The 25,246-nt window shown below is 47.6% G+C and overlaps 1 protein-coding gene across 1 annotated transcript in view; it reads right to left on the bottom strand.

Moving 5' to 3' along the window:
• Nucleotides 1-19,168, bottom strand: part of PODXL2 (podocalyxin like 2) — a 43,653-nt gene extending 24,485 nt beyond the window's left edge. Inside the window, exons 1-2 of the mRNA XM_031009697.3 lie at nucleotides 19,019-19,168; nucleotides 8,815-9,093 (exon numbers count right to left, since the gene is read on the bottom strand). Coding sequence (XP_030865557.2) covers nucleotides 8,815-9,093; nucleotides 19,019-19,088 — 349 coding nt within the window. The 5' untranslated portion in view covers nucleotides 19,089-19,168. The remainder of the gene's footprint in view (nucleotides 1-8,814; nucleotides 9,094-19,018) is intronic.
• Between the last annotated feature and the right edge of the window lie 6,078 nt (nucleotides 19,169-25,246).

Genomic DNA, 25,246 nt, shown 5'->3' with positions numbered 1-25,246 from the left:
TACAGGAACCAGCTCCAGGTCCCAGCAGACAGCTGCTCGGTCGGTCTGCTTTCTCCAAAATTGATTACAGCAATGATAATTAAAGTAGCCTAATGAAGGACTTTGTATTGAGGGGAGCAGCAGATCTTGAAGTAGAACTCTCAGATTTGAGATTTAGCTCTGCCACTGTGTCATTTAGAGCCACTTTTAAATCTCTGTAAGCCAGCTTCTTTAGCTGTAAAACAGTGATCTAATCATGCCTGCTTTTACAGATTTCATCAGGTTGCTGTGAGGTTAAAAAAAAATCCAAGTGAAAATGACATATGAAGTATAGGCACTTTATGAGTGTTCCCTACTCAAGCACAGTACTGTTGTCTCATGCTCTCTTTCTGTTAATAGCACCTCAATTCTACTCTGGGGGACATTCCTCCTCTCTTTTTGGTCTGGAATGTCCCCTGGCTTCAGGGACAGACAGCTCAACATGGGCCTGGACAGTCAAATTCCATCCCCAAGCTTGGGACCCAGGGAGAACATCCAGAGACTGTTCCTGAAGTGCTGGGAAGGCAGAGCTCCCTTTCTGCGGGGTGCTGAGTGATGGGACGACAGTGTGGAGCTACTGGGGCTCTCCAAGCCGGTGCCCAGGACCAGCCTGCCTGAGAATGAAGCCAGCAAGGGAAAGCTGAGCATGACTGATGGGACAGGGCAGGCTCCAGCACGTTGAGGGCGGCACGCCGAGTGCTGGAGCTGGAAGCCTGTTCCTGGACCCCCCGTTCTTCAGCCAATAAAGTCCCCTTTTACCACACAGGCCCGTGAGCCTGTCTGAGTTGGGTATCTAGGACTTGCCAACCCCAAAGATTAAAGTGTTTCTTGCAGAACACTTTAATTTGCTCACTCACTAGGAAAATTAAAACTGCATGCAAGACAATTTCCTTAAGGAGCTTAGAAAATGAAAGGGCTAGAGGGGTCAGTGGGGACAGTCTCGAATGAGTAGGTAACCTGAGAGACTGCTCCTAATCATTAACAATTGTGCATGAATTAACTGGTCAGGCTGTAACTTCACTTGATGCTAGCTGGTGGAGCAGCAATTCGCATTCCATGTTTTTTTCCCTGCTTTGTTGAGGTTGCTCTTTTCACTTGAAATGTCACAGAATCATAATATTTTCAAGCTGCAAAGACTTCAATCTATTATTCCCAGGTCTCATTTTGCAGATGAAGAGACTGAAGCCAACATTAGAAAAGCAACGCACTCAAGGTCACACTGCTCATTATCCACCAAGCAGAAACTCCACCAGCTGTTTTTCCCACTGGGCCCGGGGACCATCACTACAGATGGAGAAGGAAGGCATCAGCTCTACCTGAGGCCCAACACACTAGAAATGGGATGTATGACAAAGTCCTAGTGACAGAATGGACTGGTTTCCTGTCTCACATGTGCCATCAATGTGCTCCCTTGGCAAGAAGCCAGGCCCAGGGCATCAGTGCTCAGGGATACCGACTCCAGATTCGGCTCTGCCACACACAAGCTGTGTGGCCTTGGGCAAAGGTCTGAACCTCCCTTGGCCCAGCTCACCATTTGTCAAGCAAAGAGAATAACTGCCACCTGGCTGAGCTCACAGAATGGTTGTGAAGTCCAAATGAGCTAACTCAAAATTCTATGGAGCCAGGCGTGGTGGCTCACGTCTGCAATCCCAGCACTTTGGGCGGCCGAGACGGGCAGATCACGAGGTCAGGAGTTTGAGACCATCCTGGCCAACATGGTGAAACCCCGTCTCCACTAAAAATACAAAAATTAGCTAGGCATAGTGGCGCACCCCTGTAATCCCAGCTACTCAGGAGGCTGAGGCAGGAGAATCACTTGAACCTGGGAGGCGGAGGTTGCAGTGAGCCAAGACTGTTGCACCATTGTACTCCAGCCTGGGCAACAGACTGAGACTTCATCTAAAAAAAAAAAAAATCTATGGAAAAATGGTGATAAGTACCACATAGAATATGACATTAGTGCTAGTCTCCAGCAAAATCACTGTGCTGAGAGGTGACATGACAGGGCAGAGAGGCTTTGGAGTCTAACAACTTGGGTTTGAATCCTGATTCTTACATTTACTTGCTGGGCTGTAAATTCAAACTCCCTAAGCCTCAGGTTTGCTTATCGGCTAAATGGAAGTAAGAATATATACTTACATTTTTCAGTGGACGTTAAATGAGAACCCACAACCCCTAACATAGTGCTGGGCACATACTGGGTGTTGAATACATTGATTGATGTACTTGTACTTGATCTGAGATTGGCCTGTCTGCAGCATGGTTTTCAGCAGTCCCTGCTACTGCTGCATGGAGTTCAATGTCCCTAATGGCCATGTTAGGATAGCACTTGGCACAGTCACCCTGGACTCTGCAGGATCCCAACCCAGGCATGCCCTCTCAAGGTTCTTTTGCACTCCTCCAACCCCCAAGAGGTGATCCACCTCCTTCTCCCCAAGAACCCCTAGACAGAAGCCTGTGGCTCCGGGGCACAAGAGCAGACAAGAATGGGGGGTAGGGCACGCCACTGTCCCCTGGGCTGCCTCCTACACCAGCCTGACTATTCGCTATCAGCCTGCCACCTTAGCCACTTTCTCTTCTGTCATGTCCTAATCATATGCCATCAAGGTGCTGCAAGAAAACAGAAGCAGGGGTCACTAGCCTGATTTCAGGGCCACTGCCAGTACACGGAGATGTCCCCTCTGGGCAAATGAATTAGAAAAAGGTGCTCCTCCCAGCCAGCCCATGGCCTGGTTGGCAGGGTGTATGCTGGACTTCAGCTCCAACTCCCATGCTCGGTCAGGAGCCCCGGACAGGGCACCACCAGCATAACCACATGCACTGGTCCTGCTCATTGGTCAGAGCTGGCAAAAGCCTCTTGAAGCTAGTCCTCTTGAGCTAGGTACTCAAGGTCGAATACATATCCACTAGTATATCAGGATGGAGAAGAGCTTCCCAGCAGATGGGACAAGAGGAACAAGTGCATCACAGGCTTAGGGAATAGGCCAGGCTGTTGTCAGTGAGAAGACACTGACTCTAGATCCAGCTCCATTACATCCAAGCAATGTGTCCTTGGGCAAAACACCCTACTTCCCCATGCCTCAGTTCAACTCTGCCAAGCAAGGAAGAGAACAAGCTGATGATGAGCTAATCAGATGCATGCTGGAGCAAGGAAGGAGAAGAGGCTGGGGAAGGCTGGGGCCGGACTATCAAGAGCATTTTCTGCCATGCTAAAAAGTTCAGCCTTTAACCTGTGGGCTTTGGGGTTTGAGAAGGGGTTTGTTTGCTAGTTTGTTTGAGAAGAAGATGGGCAACTCCAGTTTTTTCACATGATCATGGTCAGGTAGTACAGAGAAGAGACTGACCTGAGGAAACGTAAGGCGAGGGGACAGGTCAAGAGAGGAGCAATGAGGGACAGGACTGAAGCAACTCTCCTCCCTGCACCTGCCTGGCCTCCTGTCCTCCTCCCTGCACCTCCTCTGCCTCCTGGCCTCCTCCCTGCACCTCCCTAGCCTTCTGCCCATCCTGGGTAGGGTGATTGGTATCTCCACCTCACAGCCAAGCTGTATGCAGCTGTGGTGAGGACTAGAGACAATGGAGGCAAAGGCCTATGCATAGCCGGTATTCAATGAATGAGAGCTATTTTTATTCTTACGAGACCTAGGGAAGGAAATGGGAGAGGAAGAGACATGAACTGAAAGAAAAAGAAAGGGAAACGAATCCCCTGGGGAGTGGGGAGGACAACAAATCGAGCTCATCAAGGCTTCAGGGCCCTCCACTGTGGTCCTGAGGCCAATGCTCTCTGCGTGACTGCTTACCTCACACTAGACGCTCAATAGTCTCAACAAAAGGGAAAGGCCAGAAAAAGACCCAATAATTGTCTGGTACAATGTAAAAGTTTGTTTAAATCATTTCTTGGCCAGGCACAGCAGCTCACACCTGTAATCACAATACTTTGGGAGGCTAAGGTGGGTGGATCACTTGAGGTCAGGAGTTCAGTCAGCCTGGGCAACACGGTAAAACCCACCTCTACTAAAATTACAAAAATTAGCTGGGCGTGGTAGCACGCCTGTAATCCCAGTTACCAGGGAGTCTGAGGCAGGAGGATCACTTGAACCTCGGAGGCAGAGGTTGCAGTAAGCAGAGATCACACCACTGCACTCCAGCCTGGGCAACAGAGTGAGACTCCATCTCAAAACAACAACAGCAACAAAATATCATTTCTTTAAAATGATAAGAGGACAGATTATCAATGGATGCCGCCATGACAATAGATGATCTATATGGAGAAAATGAAATTAGATCCTTATCTTACACCACACACAAAAATAAATTACAGCTAGATTGGACTTAAATGTAAAAAATTAAGCTAAAGAATAGAAGGGGCCAGGCATGCTGGCTCACACCTGTAATCCCAGCACTTTGGGAGGCTGAGGCAGGTGGATTGCTTGAGCCCAGGAGTTCAAGACCAGCCTGGGCAACATGGCAACACCCTGTCTCTACAAAAAAACAGAAAAATTAACCAGGCGTGGTGGGGTACACCAGTAGTCCCAGCTACTTGGGAGGCTGAAGCAGGAGGATCGATTGTGCCCAGGAGGTCAAGGCTGCAGTGAGCTGAGATTGTGCTGCTGCACTCCAGCCTGAGGTACAAAGCGAGACCCTGTGTCCAAAAAATAAAAATAATTTTAAAAAAAGAATTTACATTAAAAAAAAAGAATAGAAGGAAGAAAGGTGCATGTATCTCAAGGGCAGAAAGTATTTTCTAATCATAAAGTAAAGAAAAACACATAAAAACATTTTAAAAGAAGTAATTTTGCTGGGTGTGGTGGCTCATGCCTGTAATCCCAACACTTTGGGAGGCTGAGGCGGGTGGATCACTTGAGATCAGGAGTTTGAAACCAGCCTGGCCAACACAGTGAAACCCCATCTCTACTAAAAATACAAAATTAGCTGGGCGTGGTGGCACGTGCCTATAATCCCAGCTACTTGGGAAGCTGAGGTAGGAGAATTGCTTGAACTTGGGAGGCAGAGGTTGCAGTGAGCTGAGATCACACCATTGCACTCCAGCCTGGGTGACTAGAGCAAAACTCCATCTCGAAGAAAAAAAAAGTAATTTTAAGCTTACAAAATATTTAATTTCTTTATGCCAAAAATTATAATAAAAATACAAGCAGTTGACAAACTGGAAAAATGTTTTCTATGTATGTCAGAGGAAAGTTAGTATCCTTTTTCAGATTTGTACAGGGATAAGAAAAAATTAAAGACTCAATAGAAAAAAACAGGAAAGTAATAATAATAGCTAATAGTCACAGAGCACTTAACAATGTGCCAAGCACTGAGCTAAGTGCTCGAAATGTATGATGGTGTGTGAACCTCACAACCCTGTGAGGTAGGTATATAATTATCTCCATTTCCTAGATGGGAAACTGAGGCTTAGGGCAAGTTACTCGCCAAAAATGGCATCACTGTTAAATGACAGCACTGGAGCCTTCCTGACTCCAAAGCCTGTTCTCTTAACTACACTGTGCTTCAAATAAAAAAGAAGAGTGATAAGTGGTCACTATTTTTGTGTATATGTATATTCTATAGAATACACATATTCTATATATAATGAACGTACCTATATATTTTGTACATATATGAGTTAAAATGTACTAGTAATCAAAGGCCATTATGATTTTTCCTATCAAACTGACAAGGGAAAGAGAGAACACTTGGTGGGGGGTGCGGCGTTCATTCTCTTGGTCTCCTCCCATATCTGGCCACCTCTCTACACCACTTCCCCGCAGGCTCCCATCTTCATCCCTTCCCTGGTCTCCCTGTGCCTAGAGATGGTAAGCACTCAGCTGTTGCTAGCCACAGATCCTTAGCCACAAGTCCTTTGGTAGTTCACCCACATCCAGCCCATACCTTCATAAATCTGCTGCTTCATAAACAAACTCTCCTTAGATTGTTTTAATTTGATTGTGTCTTCTGTTTCCGCGTGGGATGCTGACTGATACATCTTTTTTTTTTTTTTTTTCCTGAGATGGAGTCTCGCTCTGTCCCCCAGGCTGGAGTGCAGTGGTGCAATCTCAGCTCACTGCAACCTCCACCTCCCAGGTTCAAGCAACTCTCCTGCCTCAGCCTCCTGAGTAGCTAGGTTCACAGGCGTCCGCCACCACACCTGGCTAATTTTTGTATTTTTAGTAGAGACGTAGTTACACCATGTTGGCCAGGCTGGTCTCGAACTCCGGACCTCATGATCTGCCCACCTCAAACTCCCAAAGTGCCAGAATCACAGGCGTGAGCCACCGTGCCTGGCCCTAATACATCTTTTGACCTATCAATTTTATTCTAGAAATTTATCCTAAGGAAACCACCAGGAAGGTGCGAAAATGTGTAAGGATATTTGTAGCAGCATTAAAACTGAAGACAACCTAAGTATTCAACAGTAGGGAACCAGTTTAATACACCTGATGACCCACATGATGAAATATAACGTAGCTGTTAAAAATCAGGGCTGGGGGCACGGTGGCTCATGCCTGTAATCCCAGCACTTTGGGAGGCTGAGGCGGGCACATCACCTGAGGTCGGGAGTTCAAGACTAGCCTGACCAACATGGAGAAACCCTGTCTCTACTAAAAAAAATACAAAATTATTCGGGCATGGTGGCACATGCCTATGATCCCAGCTACTCAGGAGGCTGAGGCAGGACAATCGCTTGAACCTGGGAGGCGGAGGTTGTGGTGAGCCAAGATGGCACCACTGCACTCCAGCCCGGGCAACAAGAGCGAAACTCCGTCTCAAGAAAAAAAAATCAGGTTATAAGCCAGGCACAGTGGTTCACAGCTATAATCTTAGCACTTTGGGAGGCCAAGGGAGGAGGATCGCTTGAGCCCAGGAGTTCAAGACCAGCCTGGGCAACATAGCAAGACCCCATCACTACAAAAAAGTGAAAAAATTAGTCAGGCATGGTGGCACGTTTTTGGTCCCTGCTACCTACGAGGCTGAGGTGGGAGGATCGCTTGAGCCCACGAGTTCGAGGTTACAGTGAACTATGATCACACCTGAACAATGGAGCAAAACCTCAACTCTAAACATAAATAAATAAATAATAACATGTTGTCCGGGTGTGGTGGCTCACACCTGTAATCCCAGCACTTTGGGAGGCCGAGACGGGCAGATCACTTGAGGTCAGGAGTTAGAGACCAGCCTGGCCAACATGGTGAAACCCTGTCTTTACTAAAAATACAAAAATTAGCTGGGTGTGGTGGAGCATTCCTGTAATCCCAGCTACTCGGAGGCTGAGGCAGGAGAATCACTTGAACTCAGGAGATGAAGGTTGCAGTGAGCCAAGGTCACGCCACTGCACTCTAGCCCAGGTGACAGAGCAAGACTCCATCTCAAAAAAATAAATAAATAATAACATGTTTAAAAATCAGGTTATAAATGGATATTTAACAATGTGGAAATATACTTTTGAAATATTTTGAGTGAAAACAAAATGTCCCTACGATTCCAATTTTGCACATAAAAGTGACTAGAACAATGTATCCCCAAACTACTAATAGTAATTATCTTTCAATTATCAGGTTATAGGTAGTTTTTATTTTTTATTTTATTTTTTTTTTTGAGATAGAGTTTTGTTCTTGTCGCCCAGGCTGGAGAGCAGTGGTGCAATCTCAGCTCACTGCAACCTCCACCTCCCGGGTTCAAGCCATTCTCCTGCCTCAGCCTCCCAAGTAGATGGGATTACAGGTGCCCACAATCGTGTCCAGCTAATTTTTGTATTTTTAGTGGAGACAGGGTTTCACCATGTTGGCCAGGCTGTTCTCAAACTCCTGACCCCAAGTGATCCACCCGCCTCAGCCTCCCAAAGTGCTGGGATTACAGACGTGAGCCACCACACCCAGCCTTATTTTCTTCTTTGTATTATTTTTGTGTGTTTTAGATTTTCTACAATGTTCATGTGTTCTTTTATAATTAGAAAAGGTAAATCCAATAAATATTACCTATTTTAAAAAGAAAAATTAAAGGTTAAGTTCTGTAACACCTTGCCCCATGTGCACACACAATCACACCAATTCCTCAGTCCCTACTGAGAGACGGGCTCCTGTTGGCCCAGGACATTGGTAGAGCGGCTATGGCTGGCAGCGCTGCCTGCACGCTCCCGTACATCTGTATCAATGTCAGCTCATGGCGGTGGGCATTCAAACCTGGAGCCCTAGGCCTCAGGCTTTCTTCAGGACCCAAATGTTCACCAGCTGGGCTCTGTAGACCCAAACACCAGCTCTAGCTCTGGTGCGTGACTGAGGGAAGGGCGGTTAGAATGCCTCAATTGCTGGTCGGATAGACTCAAGGAAACATGGATCAGCTGACCTTGTGGCAATCTTCAACAGAGACAGCATACAGCAGTAGGGAGAAACAAAACAATGAGCTCCAGGGCTTGGAAAGCCATAGGTCTGAATCATGACTGAGCATCTGAGCCACTGTTTGACCTCAGGCCAGCTTTTAACCTCTCAGTCTCAGTGTTTTCTTGTCTACAAGGGGGGTCATATTACTTATCTCTCAGGTTATAAGCATCAGATTGAATTAAATGAGCACAGAATAAAGGCTCCCTAAACAGTGGTTAGTATTAAAGAGAAAGGGCCTCCTGGGCCTGTGAGACACTCAGGGTCCCAGAGCCTTAGCTCTGATGTGCAGGTAAACAGCAGCAGCATGGTAAAAACTGTAGGGAGAGAGAAGAGATGCTTCTGGCAAGGAAATGGTCACCTGGTGTTTTGCCTAGACACTTGGCTGGCACTCAACACATGCTCTGTAGGTAAGAAGAGCTACCTGCAGTGGGTCCCAGGTCCAGACTTGAGTCATTCAGCTCTTCCTCCTCTTCCCAGAAGTACTGTGGTGGCTGCAGAATCCGAGACTCTTCACTCTCTTCGCTGGGGAAGCCTGAGCCAGGGGCTCCCAGCCCAGCTCCCAGGCCCATGGTCTCACTAGGCTCCTCTGAGTCCAGTGGCTCCAAGCCAGTGGGCAGCAGGAGGTCTAGCAGGGAGGTGGAGGTGAGGCCCTCTGGGCCAGGCTCATCAGACCCAGCCACACAGGCACCCAGGAACGCTCCTGTGCAGACATAAAAGCCAGACAGTCAGGGGAGGCTAGAGAAGACACAAGACTGGTGCCAGGTTAGAGCATGTCTCAAATGACAAAGGTCCTGGGGAAGGGGGGACTTCAGTGGACACTCCTGAAAACCCAGAGGCTTTGCGGGTATTCTGAGACACTATTTTCATTTCAAAAAAGCCAAATTGCTTAGACTTCCCTATGGCAGGGGCAAGGGGAGACAGATGGAGACAGGCAGGGGAGAGAAAGGAATCACTGAGTCAGCGTTCCACTGCGCATGTGGTCACTCAGAAAACGCCTCCTGAGTACCCCTCTCTCTGCTGGCAATTGTGCTGGGTGTTGGAGCTACAAACTGAAGTGAAGACAGGGCCCATGCTTTTAAGGACCTAGCAGTATGATTGGACGAACACAGTGTTCCCCAGGCTTCCATCCTTGGCTGAAATTTCTCCAAAACTGCATTATGAATATGATTTGTATTTCAGCAATACAGTATCCTGAACATAGTCTTTAGTTTTTTTTTTTTAATTTTTTTTTGAGATGGAGTCTTGCTCTGTCGCCCAGGCAACAGATTGTACAGTGGTGCAATCTTGGCTCACTGCAATCTCTGCCTCCCAGGTTCAAGTGATTCTCCTGCCTCAGCCCCCCAAGTAGCTGGCATTACAGGTGCCCACCACCATGCCTGGCTAATTTTTGTATTTTTAGTACAGACAGGGTTTCGCCATGTTGGTCAGGCTGGTTTTGAACTCGTGACCTCAAGTGATCTGCCGTCCTCGGCCTCCCAAAGTGCTGGCATTACAGGCGTGCGCCACTGAGCCCAGCCTCTGAACGTAGTCTTTTAAAAAACCACGTGAGGTCACAGTTCAAACTCAACCCAGTGCTGGTAATTTGACATATTTGTTTAGAATCTTGGATTCTCTCTCTCTCCTAATTTACCAAAACAAGCAAATAAATGGACAGGAAAACAAATTAAAGGAGGCCTTTTTCCTCTTCTTTCACTCTCATTCTTTAAGGACAGGAATATAGCCCTATTTGCCAGTTTCACAACTTAACCTAACCACACAATGACCTAACCACACAAATTACTAACTTGCTGTGAGGCTCTTGGAAAGCTGCTCAAGACCTCTGGGTCTCAGTCTCCTCACCAGAAAGACAAGGAAGCTAAATGAAATGACCTCTGAATTCTTTTCCAAGACTAACACTTAAGGATCTAGGGAAGAGGGAATTTCACAGTCTTCCTCTTGCTCTACACCAGATGTGTACTGTGACCTGACTTGACTATAGTACATGGCAATTTTTAGTGATGCTTATAATAAAAATAGGGCTAATATTATTGGTGCCATGTGCTTTGCTGAGCAGGCCCTAAGCTTGATATGTGCCAATACTGTGACTGGCCACTGAAAAAAATGAGCATTTCAGACTGTCCTGTGAGTCTGGGTATGAGGGAGTCTGTGCACACTGTGCAGCAGCCAGACAACTCACAGCCAATAATGCCACATCCAGCCACAGGGGTGTATTCTGGGTTGTGTGGATGGGGGATGGGAAGTAGAGACTCCAGGGTAAGAGAGACGCCCTGAGGTCAGAGACAGGAAGATGTTCTATATAACAGGAGAGAAAGCCTGGTACCAGGAAATAGGTTACACTCTGGCTTCTCTGGCTGAGTGACTTCACCACCACCAGCCTTGCTCTCCTCCTCTGTGTAATAAGGACAGCAATTCCTACCATGCCTCCAGTGTGAGGGGCACCAAATGAGGTAATTCGTGAGCCATGTGTGAAAGCTGCTCTACAAAGAGCTTTACGAACCAAACTATTCTACAAATATTGTGTTATTATCCTATATAAAAAACAGAGACCTGCGAAGTTCATGGCCTGGGGAAAAAAATATTTAAAAGAGACCATGGTATCTTCAAATACATTAAGACAAAAGGTTGATGTGAATAAGAATATCAGAGTGATTCTACGTGGCCTCAAAGCCAACGCCGGGGCTAAGGAGGCATCAGAGCCTTAGCATCTGACCAGGGCTAGTAAACGTCTATGCCAACCTCTAAGATCCCGTGAAGCTCTGTCTCTCAATAAGATAATTCACAGGCCCAACTCTCAGCTTTAGAAAGTATCATCATAACTAGAGGATGGGGCTGGGTGTGGTGGCTCACACCTGTAAATCCCAGCACTTTGGGAGGCCGAGGCGGGTGGATCACTTGAGGTCAAGAGGTCGAGACAGGCCTGGCCAATGTGGCAAAACCAGTCTCTACTAAAACACAAAAACTAGCTGGGCATGGTGGCACACGCATGTAGTCTCCAGCTACTTGGTAGGCTAAGGCAGGAGAATTGCTTGAACCCGGGAGGCAGAGATTGCAGTGAACCAAGATGGTGCCATTGCACTCCAGCCTAGGTGACAGAGTGAGACTCTGTCTCAAAAAAATAAAAATAAAAAAATACCTAAAGGGTGGGCAAGCTGTGACCCTGGGCAGGTGGGAGCCAATGGCACTGCTGTGTTGCCAATGCCCCTGAGGACTGCTCATAGGGGAATGCCTTCTGCCAAGTCCAAACCAGGAAGCTATCACGCCCCATCCGGAATGTCTTCTGCTGTCCTAGGCACCATGTCCACGGACAAAGATTCTGCTTCCAGGCAGGGCCTGGCTCCACGAAGCTGAAGTCATGTTCCCAGAGCCTGTGTCTGAATCCCTGACTCAAAGAGAGAAACAGCCATCTCATATTTTGTGGTTTCTTTGAGCCAAAGGTATTTAAAAGCCAGAGAAAGCCAAGACAATCAATTTGGGGTCCACTCCCCTTGAAGTTCCCCTTTGTTCCTGGGAGAGGATGAATTAAGGACTTGGACTCTCTCTAGCTCAAGACTTTCCCATGACCTCTTCCACTCTAATTCCCCTTCACATCACAGGGGGACCCTAAGCTACTCTTGGATTTTTTCCTAGCCCGAATATTATAGAAGAAAGCAGTATCTATCCCCTACTAGGTAGATGGGAAAGAAACAGAGTGTCATGTCCTACCCCAAAACAGTACCTTCTTAAGGTTCTTCCTGAGAGGGGTTATCCAATGACTCCCAATTAATAACACACATCTTTGCAATGAGACTTTGTAGCTCCTCCCATCAAGAGATGAAATCTAATTCTCCACTCCTTGAATCTGAGCTACCTTTGTGAGTTGCTACACAAGTCAATGCAGAAGTGATGATGTGCCATTTCCAAGGCTAGGCATCAAGATACCTTGCACGCTTCCATTCTCTCAGGATTCTGCTCAAGGCTAGCCTGCAGGAAAACAGGAGCCCATGAAGAAGACAGCCAGGTCAGCTCAGTGTCCTAGCTGAAGTCCCAAAGTGAGAGAGCCAGACAAGACCAGCAAAGGTGATAAACAACTGATGACAAACTTGAAGGAGTTCAGCTGAGACCAGAACCACCCAGCTGACTGCAGCCTAAATTGCCAAACTACAGAATCATGAGCTAAATAAATGGCTACCGTTTTAATCCAGTGCTTTCAAACTTGAACCAGCATGGAATCACCATGAGGGCTTGTTAAAACAGAGACTGTTAAGCCCACCCTAGAGTTCTGAATCCAGCTGGTCTGTGACGGGGCCCAACAATTTGCATTTCTAGCAAGTTCCCAGGTGATGCTTCTGTCCAGGGATCAGATCTTAAGAATTGAGAATCTGAAACCACTAAATTTTGGGGCGATTTATTACACAGAAATAGCCAACTGATACATTAAGAAAAATTATAAATCAAGTTCTCCTTTTGGATCAGAGTAGTGTTTGAATGGTTAAATTCCATTCATTCATCCATCCATTCATTCATTCTTCAACCAAAAAGCCTTTATTAAATGCTTATTTGGACTAGGCATGATCCAAGGCTATGCTGGTACAGAAATAAGAAAGTTAGGGTCCCTGCCCCAAAAGGGTCAGTTTCTACTACAGAGACCAGCAAGAAAACAAATCATTATGGAATAGTGTAACAGTGACCATATAACTCTGTTTGAGCCACAGGGTTAGTAGGGCAGGGAGAGAGATCTCAAAGGTAGCTACTAACAGAACTGCTCATGGCACTGTACTAACTGTGCTCAGTACACTGTGAAGGAGAAAGGAGGCTGGAGGAAATAACAACACCGGGATCTCAGGAACATGTGTTCAGTTTCCCTTTCTCTAGGGTAGACAACCATGCCACTCAGGGGGGCACATGGCCGAACTGCCCCACACTTCACGATAAAGCAAAACAGCAGAGACGATACAGAAACATAGGTGTGTAGACATGAGAGACGCCTCCATTAGAATTACAGTCCTCATAGTGCTTCACCGCTGGAAGAAAAAGAGAGCTCTTTTACGAACCCCTAGCAATTCCCCCTGCACCCATCTGTCCCGCACACTGCCCTCTAATCAGCGCTTCTCAGACTGAAATGTGTGTGAGTCACCCGAGTCTTCTGACACAGTAGGTGTGACTGATGCTGCTGGTCCGCGGACCACACTTTGAGTGACAAAGCTCAGAGAGGTCTTTTTATTTATTTTTTATTTATTTTTTCAGACAGTTTCACTCTTGTCGCCCAGGCTGGAGTGCAATGGCGCGTTCTTGGCTCACTGCAACCTCCGCCTCTCAGGTTCAAGCGATTCTCCTGCCTCAGCCTCCTGAGTAGCTGGGATTACAGGCACCTGCCACCACGCCCAGCTAATTTTTTTTTGTATTTTTAGTAGAGACAGAGTTTAACCATGTTGGCCAGGCTAGTCTCGAATTCCTGACCTCAGGTGATCTGCCTGCCTCAACCTCCCAAAGTGCTGGGATTGCAGGTGTGAGTCACTGTGCCCAGCCAACTTTTTTTTTTTTTGAGATGGAGTTTCTCTCTTGTTGCCCAGGCCGGAGTGCAATGGCGTGATCTCGGCTCACTGCAACCTTCGCCTCCCGAGTTCAAGCGATTCTCCTGCCTCAGCCTCCCGAGTAGCAGGGATTACAGGCATGTGCCACCACGACCGGCTAATTTTGTATTTTTAGTAGAGACAGAGTGTCGCCATGTTGGCCAGGCTGGTCTCAAACTCCTGACGTCAGGTGATCTGCCCACCTTGGCCTCCGAGAGTGCTGGGATTACAGGCGTGAGCCACTGCGCAGGCCGAGAGGTCTTTTTAAAATGCAAATCTGGTTCTATCATTCTATCATACAGGTCAGATCCTTTGAAAAGGCGAGAAGGCTCTCATAAACTGACCATTACCTCCCCTCCCCTCTCTGTACCCACCTTCCCCAATCATACTCTATGCTTCAGACAAACTGACTACCCGCAATTTCCAGAACACAGCCGCCTCTTTTGCCTTCTGGGTCTTTGCATATGCTCTTCTGCTTGAACATCCATATCTCCCCATCTCTGTCCTGTCCCACCACCCACCTGCTAATTCTCACTCCTGCCTGCAGTCTCAGCTTCCGAGAAGCTTTCTGTGGCCACTCCAAGTCTGGATGAGACACCACTCCTCTCTATCACAGCCTTCTCAACAAACTACTCTCACGCCACTTTTCTCACCAAATTGTAACAGACCTTCATACAGCCTCCATTGTAAATGAGGAGTCCCTTGTTTCAATTCCACCCTGGAATTCCAGTGCCTAGCACAACCTTTTACACATGATGGGGACACGATAAAGGTTTGAATAAATAATTAGTAGTCTAATCCAACCCTCTTGTTTTACAAATGAAATAACTGAGGCCTAGTGGGATTAAGGTCAAACAGCTCGTTAATAGAGGAGCTGAAATTAGCTGGTTTCTCCCCCCCTCCACACACACACAAAATTTGTAATCCAACCCTCTTGTTTTACAAATGAAATAACTGAGGCCTAGTGGGATTAAGGTCAAACAGCTAGTTAATAGAGGAGCTGAAATTAGCTGGTTTCTCCCCCATAAAAACGTCTTGTGGATGCTCCAGGAAGAAGAATGGAAAGCTATTACTTGTGGGGCTGGGTACCTTCCTTCCTCCAAAGGATACATGAAGGAAGAGAATATGTAAAACAGCTTAAATATTTCATGTGCTTTAAGGGCCAGGGAAAGAAGCCAGAGCTAAAAACTAGAAGATACCCCTTTCCAAACACTCTGCCCAGGGTCCCCACAACCAATCCAATCAATTGAAGGAATCTCTTCTCTTGAAAAAGACCAAATTAGTAAAGTGATTCCCAATGTTTTCACAAGCAAGAATCCCTTTATTTACATTTCCATGTGGCCCCTGTGTTTGGAAATGTTTCATCTATAAACTGTACTTATTTAGTAGTTATTTTCTAATTTTTGAAAAGTGAATCAGAATCATGTAGTACTGCCAATCAGATGTAATCCAATTATAATTGAACTTTGGTTTCAGGTGGGCTGTGCTCTTATTAGAGGTAAAATTTCTATTAGACTCTCGATTACAAAGAAAAATACAGTCACTCCTGAGCTCCTATTCTGTGCCAAACAGTGTGTTAGGCCCTTCCTGGAGGTGCAACAAGAGACAGATGAACAAGAGACAGGCTTTGCCCTCAGGAAAATTACGAACTCTTGGGAAGTGGAACCCTAAGTTCTTTAGGGGATCTGAGCCGATGTAGCAGACTGCTTTGCAAAAGCAGTATCCCCAGGGCTGGCAGGGAGCCAAAATACAAGAAACAAATCTGGAAAAACTCATTCATGCATTCCAGGAAGAAAAAAGTCAACTGATGGAAAATGTTTATAATAATTAAATAATACACATTGTATAGGTTCCCAGGGCACCCGGGCAACCTGCCTTTGAGAGGGCCATGAACTGGAGATCTTTATCTGCATGCTCCAACCTCCAGCAGGTATGCTGGGAAAGATATTACTTCAGCCTTGTTAGAAAAGTGTAAACTGATTCTCCCTAAGAATTTTGAAATTCACTCTCTACAAAACCACTGAAGGATTAAACACGGGTTGTCTCTCAAACCTTGGCACTCTCTCTCGGAGCTGAACTGTGGCATGGCAGGGAGAGGCTGTGGCATGGCAGGGGGAGGCTGCTGCCGTCTACACCCTACTCTGGCTCCTCGGAATGGCTTGGAACTCAAGAAGACTGCTCTGCCCTCTCCAGGTCAGTGTGCCCAGAGGAGCCTGTTTCCTTCCCCACTCTGGGGGATAAAACACTTTCTAGTCAGTCCAGCTCTCTGTGCACAGGACTGTGGTCTGGTGTGTTTGCTAGGCCCCTTCCCTGTCATTTCCATGGCTCCAGTGAGCCCCCACCTCTCTGAGCTCTCCCACCTGTCAAGCCAGGAACCTACAACCTTCCTCTAACATCTCTCCCTTTCCTTCTTTGTCTTCCCTTCCCAGTGGTCTAATAGGAATTGGCAAAGATTTTGAAAACCCTACTGAAGAAAAAGGAATCTGGTATTTTCCCGGTTTTTCATTCCTTTTCCAGTAAACAGTTTCATTTTCTTAAAGTTATTTTTCCCTCTAATGACTGTTTTGTCTTTACATAGACCTTGATATTTTCAAAGGCCTTGGCAATGGGTATTTATTTAAGTAATTACAAGAGGTTACTTCTTTTCAAACTTGCCCACCATAAGATGACACCAAAATAGTAGCTGAGACATAGCCATTCTGTGTATAATTAGTTTTGCACTTAATAATTAATCTGCCTTAATTGAGACCCCACCTGACTTAAAATTTCAGAATTACACTCTGTGTGTGATTGATTTCCTTTTTCCCTCTAGCACCTATAATTTTCTGTTACATCATCACACCCAACAGAGGAGAGAGAAAAAGATGGCACATGAAAAGGATTAGGGGATCAGCCTCAAAGAACTGAAAATCTGACCCAAACAAACACCGAAAGAGGCAAAGGAAGCAGGCTGACATTTGGGGAGGTGAAAAAAACAAGACCCCAGCGATCCTCATGTTTTATCTTACCTTTTCAAATCAGTCCCTGTGATCTGCTCCCGGTGCAAACCTCCTTTCTGATTTCCACCATCAGCTACACCCCACCTCTCCCCTAAGCAGGGTCTTTGAAGTCCAGTCTCCCTAAGCTCTCGGCAGACACCAACATGGGAGGGGCCCTGCAGCATCTGTCACACAGCCCCTCACCCTTGAGTGTCAGCGACAACAGGAACTGCTGAGCACAGTCACACTACCTCCACTCTGTAAGCACCTGAGAAACAATGCTGACGGGTCCCTGAAGGGCTTCCACACAAAGGTGTGTAAGAAAGAGACACACTGCTAGACACACGCACATGCCCTCCAAGCATGGGGTAAGAAGTGCGTCATGAAGAGCATGCACGGGAGAGAGGAGCCGGGAGGCCGGCTGCCTGCAGTCCTCACAGCTGGTCACATAAGCACATGGGCAGTTACAGCTGGGCCTGGGTCCGTGAGGACGTTGCTGGCCAGTTCTGGTTTATGACTGTCACACAAAGAAATAGCAGACCAATCAATTGATGTTTATTTGTTGAATGTCGCCTTCTTCCAAAGAGGATTTACGGCGTGAAAGAATACAGGTGGGTTTGTGTGAGTGTCTGAGCCAACACTGATGGACATGTTTTTCTGTGCACACCACCTAGGGCCTTTCTTCATCCCTAGACTCACTGTGGAGAAAATGTACCCTCCCTGAACTGAGCCTTCCCATGACATGCACAGGAATGTGTGAGGGACCACTTTCCCCTCCCAGCCATTTACCCTGGGATTCTGCCACTCTGAGTCCCAGGTTCATGGCCCACCTCAGGCAAAGACTGTTCCTCCCTTCCCATAGAGACCCTTCACTAGTTTCTCTTTCACTCACACACATCTGGACACAAAGTGCCTGTGTCTTCATGGGCCAGCTGCGTGGGAAATGTCCTGTGCACACTCCTACATGCACATACACACATCATACTAGGACGCTATTTTGACGTGTGCATCAGAAGTGAAGTTACAGCTGGCTGATGAGTGTGCACAGGCACACATGCACACTTCCTCATCCGGGTATTCCTCCAGCAGCACCAGTCACACCTTAACATACACCGTAACACACTCCCTCTGCTCTGCCAGTGTGTGCAGGAGCTGCTCAGCTATGACCTTATTTGACCCACCTTTGCAGACAGCCCTTCTCCCCGCCATTTCCATAGTGGCCGCCTGCCTCATGGGCTGTCACACCCCATGCCCACCTCCCTACACACCCCCTCCACTAAATCCCCGTCTGCGCTGGAAGTCATCAGGAGGCCCGTCTCTTTCTCTCTCAGGCAGACACATCCCTTTCACACCTGTGCCACACCCCCAGCCCGCCACGCACCCACACAGCCCGCCGCCCGGCGTGACTGCTGAATGGAAACCACACATCTGAGTCTCACACCTCCCTCGTGTGTGAGCTGCGTGGGAGCCTCCCGCCGTGTGCTGTCACGGGCCTTCCGTGGCTGTACGCCCGTTTTTGTCAGCTCCTAATAGAGTCGCCCAGAACAGTAGAGAATACCCATTCACCGTGACACACTCACACTCCCTCCCGGCAACGCCACGCGTAAGCAGCCACCCGCGCCTCAGCGTACCCGCCCCACACTCCGCAGGCGGCCCCTGGGACCTTCACAATGCGGCCTCCTCCCCGCGTGGCTGTCACACACGCCTCCTCCTCCGAGTGCGCAGGCACACAATGCACTCGCACACACACATGCACACGCACACACATGCACACCCACACGTGCGCGCCCCCCCGGCCCGCGAGGCAGCAGCCTGCGCACCTGCCCCTGAGAGCCGCGGCGTGGGGGCCACGGTGCTGTGTCCCAGCTTCACCGCCGCGCCTTGGTCGGGGGTCGCCCGGCAAGCCAGGCGCCCGCCGCGGCCCCCACGCACCCACTCCTCGTGCGCGCGTGTCGGGGCGGCGCCGCGGCCCGGCCGGGACACGCGCGCTCCCGGCGGCGCCGCACTCTCGCCCCTTTGTTGGCGGCCCGGGGAGCTGTCCAGCACCGCGCCCACGCCGCCGCCCGCCCTCCCGCGCTCGGGCCCGGAGCACACTCACCCCCAACCAGCAGAAGCAGCAGCGGCGAAAGCAGCGGCGGCAGCCGGGCGGCCCGCAGCAGCCGGCCCATGGTGTAGCCGTCGCCGCCTGCAGCCGCAGCGGCGCGGCGCCCGGGCCCGCGTCAGGGGCCGCGCGGGCGGCGGCGGCGGCGCGCGCCCTCCCCATTGGTCCGCGTGGCCGTCACTCACGCCCGGCCCCGCCCGGCCGCGTGCCGCGGGCGCGCCCCCGCGGAGACGAAGCGGACGCGCGGGCGGCCGTCCCTCCGCCCGTCCCCCGCGCCAGGCCGGCCAATCAGCACCGCCGAGGCTCGGGGGCTTGGCCCGGCCGCCCGCAGACCTGGGCCTCGCACCTCGCGCCCGGGTGCCGCTCTTCCCATTCCCTGGGAAGCAGAGTGGGCAGCTGTGGCAGATGGGACTGATGGGACGAGGACGACGCGTGGAAATGACTGTGAGGGTGGACAGAGGCCTGGGGTAAGGAAAGACTTCTCAGGGTACTTAGATTGGGTGAGCCCTGAAGGAGAACCTGAGAGCAAAGAACTGGACTTTAGAGCTAGGCAGTCTGGCTCAGGATCAGATTGGTTCCGAGACCTTGAGTAAATCTCTTCTCACCTCTGGGCCCCACTTGCCCCTTTTGCTAACTTGGGGGTTTTAGATTATGAGAGAGGTGCTGACTTCTCTAACATGTGCTCCCTTTTGGCAACTGAAGATCCTTAATATGCCAAGCACTGTAGTGGTAAATAAAACAGGCACATCCCTCGTCCTCATAGTTTAGGCTAGTAGAGAAAACAGACTGAAAAACAAAATGGACACACATATGGTCCTATGATTGCAGTTGGTAGTCGGTCTGTTAAGGAGTATAAGGGGCTGGGAGACAGCACAGAGGGGAACCTTATGCTTGCCTTCCTGAAGAAACAGCATTTAAGGTAAGCTGGCTGGCATCCGGAAGGATGAGTGGGTATTAGGTAGGAGATTGGGTTTGGGAGAGAACGTACAAGGCAGAGGGAAAAGCCCACTGATAGAGTTCCTGAGTTAGAAAGAAGCTCAGCCTCTTTTAGGGAGAGAAAAACCCCGACTACCCTTTTAGAATTACTGCAGCTTAAATATACAGCAACCACAATTTTGTGGAATGTTACTTTATATATAGCATATTAGGAAAACACTTCTTTAAAATAACAAATCGTTATTTGAATATGCTTTTTCAAAGTATATCCCCACCCCCCTATGCAGGGATATAGCATCAGACATTGGAGATAATCTCACGGGACTCTTCCAGACTAAATATTAATACTTAGGAGAAATAGGAGTTGAGGTGGAGGAGCATAGGGAAGAAATGGGTTCCGGGCAAAAGAAAGAACATGAGCAAAATGTAGCACCTTTTATTTGATGGGTGTTAGGGGTACTAGAAAAGTGGCTGTCAGCTGGGCTTGGAAAAGAGAAATTCAGGGTGTGTCTAGACCCAGCTTCCCTCTTCTTTCCTCCTCTGAGGATGAAAGGAGCATCCCTTTGGTTTTTTGTTTTGTTTTGTTTTGTTTTTCTGTTACAAGAAACAAAGATCTTAGAAGCAAACAAGAAATGGAAGGAAACGTCCTCAATTCCATTAAGGGTATCTCCCAGAAACCTTTATTATCATACTTAATGGTGAAACATTAGAAACATTCTCTTTTAAGTGAATGGAACAAAAGAATCCTCACTACCACCACAATGATTGAATATTCTATAAGAGACACTGCAACAAGGCCTGACAGAAGAAATGGGATGAAAGTATTGGGGGAAAACTCATTATTTGCAGGTTTATCTAGAAAATGCAAGATCATCAGTTGGCAAAATAATTGAAAACCAATGAGTTCAGCAAGATTGCTGAATAAAAGATAACGTACAGAAATCAATAGCTTTTCTGTGTATCCTCAATAACCACTTAGAAAATGTAGTAGGAGAAAAGATCGCAATCACAGCAACAATGATTAAAAACTGGAATAAACCAAACCAGATATGTAAGCTCCAAATGAAGAAAACTCTAAAGCTGCCAGGGGTGGTGGCATGTGCCTGGAATCCCAGCTACTTGGGGGAGACTGAGGTAGGAGGATGGATCACTTGAGGCTAGGGGTTTGAGACCAGCTTTGGCAATATGGTGAGACCCCCATCTCTAAGTAAATCAATTAGCCAGGTGTAGTGGTGCATGTCTGTAGTCCTACCTACTTGGGAGGCTGAGGTGGGAGGATAACTTGAGCCCAAGAGTTCAAGACCAACCTGGGCAACAAAGCAAAATGCCATCTCTATGAAAAATTTTAAAATTAGCCAGGCATGGTGGCACACACCTGTAGTCCTAGCTACATAGGAAGCTGAGGTGGGAGGGCTGCTTGAGCACAGGAGTTCAAGGCTGCAGTGAGCTATGATTGTGCCACTGCACTTCAGCCTGGGTGACAGAGTGAGACTCTGTCTCAAAAAAAGAAAAAAAAATTTAAGTGAAGGCAATCCTCAGAATGGGAAGAAACATTTGGAAATCATGTATCTAGAATATACAAAGAATTTTTACAAGTCAGTAATAAAGACAACTCAATGTTTTAAAATGGACAAAGATCTGAATATACATTCCTCCAAATGTCAATAAGCACATGAAAACACGCTCAGCCTCATTAACCATCAGATAAATGCAAATCAAAACCACAATAAGAAACCACTTCTCAGGCTGGGTATGGTGGTTCACGCCTGTAATCCCAGCACTTTAGGAGGCCAGGCTGGGTGGATAGCTTGAGGTCAGGAGTTGGATACCAGCCTTGCTAACATGGCAAAACCCTGTCTCTACTAAAAATACAAAAATTACTCGGGCATGGTGGTGCATGACTATAATCCCAGCTACACAGGAGGCTGAGGCATGAGAATTGCTTGAACCCAGGGGGTGGAGGTTGCAGTGAGCTGAGATCGCACCACTGCACTCCAGCCTGGGTGACAAAGCGAGACTCTGTCTCAAAAAAAAGGAAACCACTTCGCGTCTCACTAAGGTGGGTGGCTAGAATTAAAAAGAGAGACCACGTGTTATATAGGATATGGAGAAAGAACCCTCCTCGTACACTGCTGATGGGAATGTAAAACGGTGCAGCTGCTTTGGACATAGGCAGTTTCTCAAAAGCTTAAGCATAGAGTTACCATATGACTTCATAATTCCACTCCTAATACATACCTAAGAGCATAGAAAACATATGTCTAGTCAAATACATTACAGGAATGTTCATAGCAGCATTAGTCATAATAATCAAAAGGTGGAAACAACCCAAATTCTCATCAACTGATGAATGCATAAATAAAATGTAGCATACCCATACAATGGAATGTTGGTCAGCAATACAAAGAAATAAAGTACTGACACATGCTACAACATGGATGAACCTTGAAAACATTATTCTAAGTGAAAGAAGCCCATCACAAAAGACTACATATTATATGATTCAATTTTTATGAAATGTCCAGAATAGGTAAATCTTTAGCAATAGAAAGCAGATTAGTGGTTGCCTAGGGCTGGTGGGGAAGGAAGAGGAGTAACTGCTAATGGGTATGTTTTTGGGGGAAGGAGGGGAGTGATGAAAATGTTTTAAAAGTGTGATAATTTGCACAACTGCAAATATGCTAAAACCATTGAGTTGTACATTTTTTAATTAATTAATTTATTTATTTTTGAGACAGAGTCTCGCTCTGTTGCCCAGGCTGGAGTGCAGTGGTGTGATCTTGGCTCACTACAACCTCCGCCTCCCAGGTTCAAGCGATTCTCCTGCCTCAGACTCCTGAGTAGCTGGGATTACAGATGTGTGCTGCCACACCCGGCCAAGTTGTACATTTTAAATTATGTGGTATGTAAACTATATCTCAACAAACCTGTAAAAAACACAAGAATACCCAAGCTCACATTTTATCTTGGAGTTTTTTTTTTCTTTGAGACAGGGTCTGGATCTGTCACCAAGGCTGAAGTGCCAGGGCACCATCATAGCTCACTGCAGCCTCACTCTCCCAGGCTTAAGTGATCCTCCTGCTTCAGCTCCTGGAGTAGCTGGGATTACAGGTTTGTGCCACCATGCCCAGCTAACTGTTGTATTTTTTTGTAGAGATGGGGTCTCACTATGTTTCCCAGGCTGGGCTCCAGTGATCCGCCCTCATTGGCCCCCCAAAGTGCTAGGATTATAGGCATGAGCCACCTCGCTGGCGTATATTATTATCTTTAACATACAAACACACACACACACACACATATGTACACACACATTATGTAATATCGGTATGTTTTAAATGTTTACATATATGTATCACATCCTTTAGCATCTTGTTTTTTCACTCATATCTTTCAAATTAATCCATTAATAAATTCTATCGCATGAATAAAAAAAATCTAATTTTCCAGTCTTAGAGTAAACATCAACGGAAAAGCCTCACTGTGGTCCTGTATACCTTGTTGGCTGTCCCATTTCACACGCCCCTTGGAGCCAAACTTCTCACGCGTTTTCTCCATGAGCAGTTTCTACCTCCTCACCTCCCGTTTATTCTATCCACACTCCAACCTGGCTTCCACTGTCACCAAGGGATTGAAACTGCTGGACAAGGCCACAGCAACTCCCACATTACCACAAAGCTTGTATTTCAAAGGTGCACATCTAAACTGGGATGTCTGGCCGGGCATGGTGGCTCACACCTCTAATCCCAGCACTCTGGGAGGCAGAGGTGGGTGGATCACCTGAGGTCAGGAGTTTGAGACCAGCCTGGCCAACACGGTGAAAACCTATCTCTACTAAAAATACAAAAAAAAGAAAAAATTAGCTGGGCATGGTGGCACAGGCCTATAATCCAAGCTACTCAGGAGGCTGAGGCAGGAGAATTGCTTGAACCCTGGAGGTGGAGGTTGCTGTGAGCTGAGATCGTGCCACTGCACTCCTGGGTGACAGAGCAAGCCTGGGCGACAGAGCAAGACTCCGTCTCTAAATAAATAAATAAATAAATAAAATAAGGACATCTGAAGGTTGATGACATCATTATAAATGTTTACATTTTTTCCTCAGAAGCACATAAAATGGTGATTCTTATCTTCAATGGCATCTTATATTCAATGAAACATGGTAGTGGGCAGGTTTGTCATTTCACCTGATCTTTCAGCTACGTTGGCCAACTGACCTCAATCTTCTGGAAATTTCTTCTTCTCCTGGCTTCCACAGACACCCTTCTCCCCTGGTTTTTCTGCCACATTTTCCTCCTGTCTCCTTTGCTGTTTCAAATGATGGGTGTCACGTAGCCTTCCAGATCATTTTTTTTTTTTTTTTTTGAGATGGAGTCTTGCTCCGTCGCCCAGGCTGGAATGCAGTGGCACGATCTCGGCTCACTGCACCCTCTGCCTCCCAGGTTCCAGCAATTCTCCTGCCTCAGCCTCCCAAGTAGGTGGGATTACAGGCGCACACCACCATGCCCAGCTAATTTTTGTATTTTTTTAGTAGAGACTGGGTTTCACCATGTTGACCAGACTGGTCTTGAACTCCTGACCTTGTGATCCGCCCACCTCAGCCTCCCAAAGTGCTGGAATTACAGACGTGAGCCACCGCACCCAGCCTGGATCATTTCTCTGTGCACTCTGGGGGTGATGGCACTTAGCCCCACAGTGGCAGCTGTGATGACCGCTCCTCATGCCCACACCTCTGCTCAGTGGTCGACTCAACCTGCCTGCAGACTTCACATTTCTACTTGGATGCCTAAAAGGCCTGTCTAGCCAACATGTCTGAAATGAAACTCCTGGCTTTCCCTACTAAACTTCAACCTATTTCCCCAGCCACAGACCTGGTCATCCAGGGTTTTTCCTTTTTGCGCCACCCCTACATCTTACTCATCACTACATCTTGTCTAATCTACCTGCAAAGTACACCTATGTCCACTTTCCCCCATCTCCATCACCCAAGTCTCCACTCTTCCGTCCTTTCTCCTCTCAGTATGATTTGGTGGCCAGCCAGCTCTCCAAGACGGCTGGACCACTGCTGTCCTGAACACCCTCTTGCTGGCTGCCTGCTGTGGCAGACTAGAGCCTCCTTAGAGCACAAGTCCTGTGTGACCTGCCTGACTCTGGCCTCAATCCTTGCCCTGCCCTATGCTTCAGCCCATTTTCCTGTGACTGGCACCTTTTCCTTTAAAAAGTAACTCCAGGCTGAGCATGGTGGCACAGGCTTGTAATCCCAGCACTTTGGGAGACCAAGATGGGAGGATCGCT

This window comes from Gorilla gorilla, chromosome 2 (assembly GCF_029281585.2).
Source record: "Gorilla gorilla gorilla isolate KB3781 chromosome 2, NHGRI_mGorGor1-v2.1_pri, whole genome shotgun sequence".
NCBI classification, from domain to species: domain Eukaryota; kingdom Metazoa; phylum Chordata; class Mammalia; order Primates; family Hominidae; genus Gorilla; species Gorilla gorilla.
The sequence above is the reverse complement of the archived record's forward strand: the minus strand, read 5'-3'. Positions and strand labels throughout refer to the sequence as shown.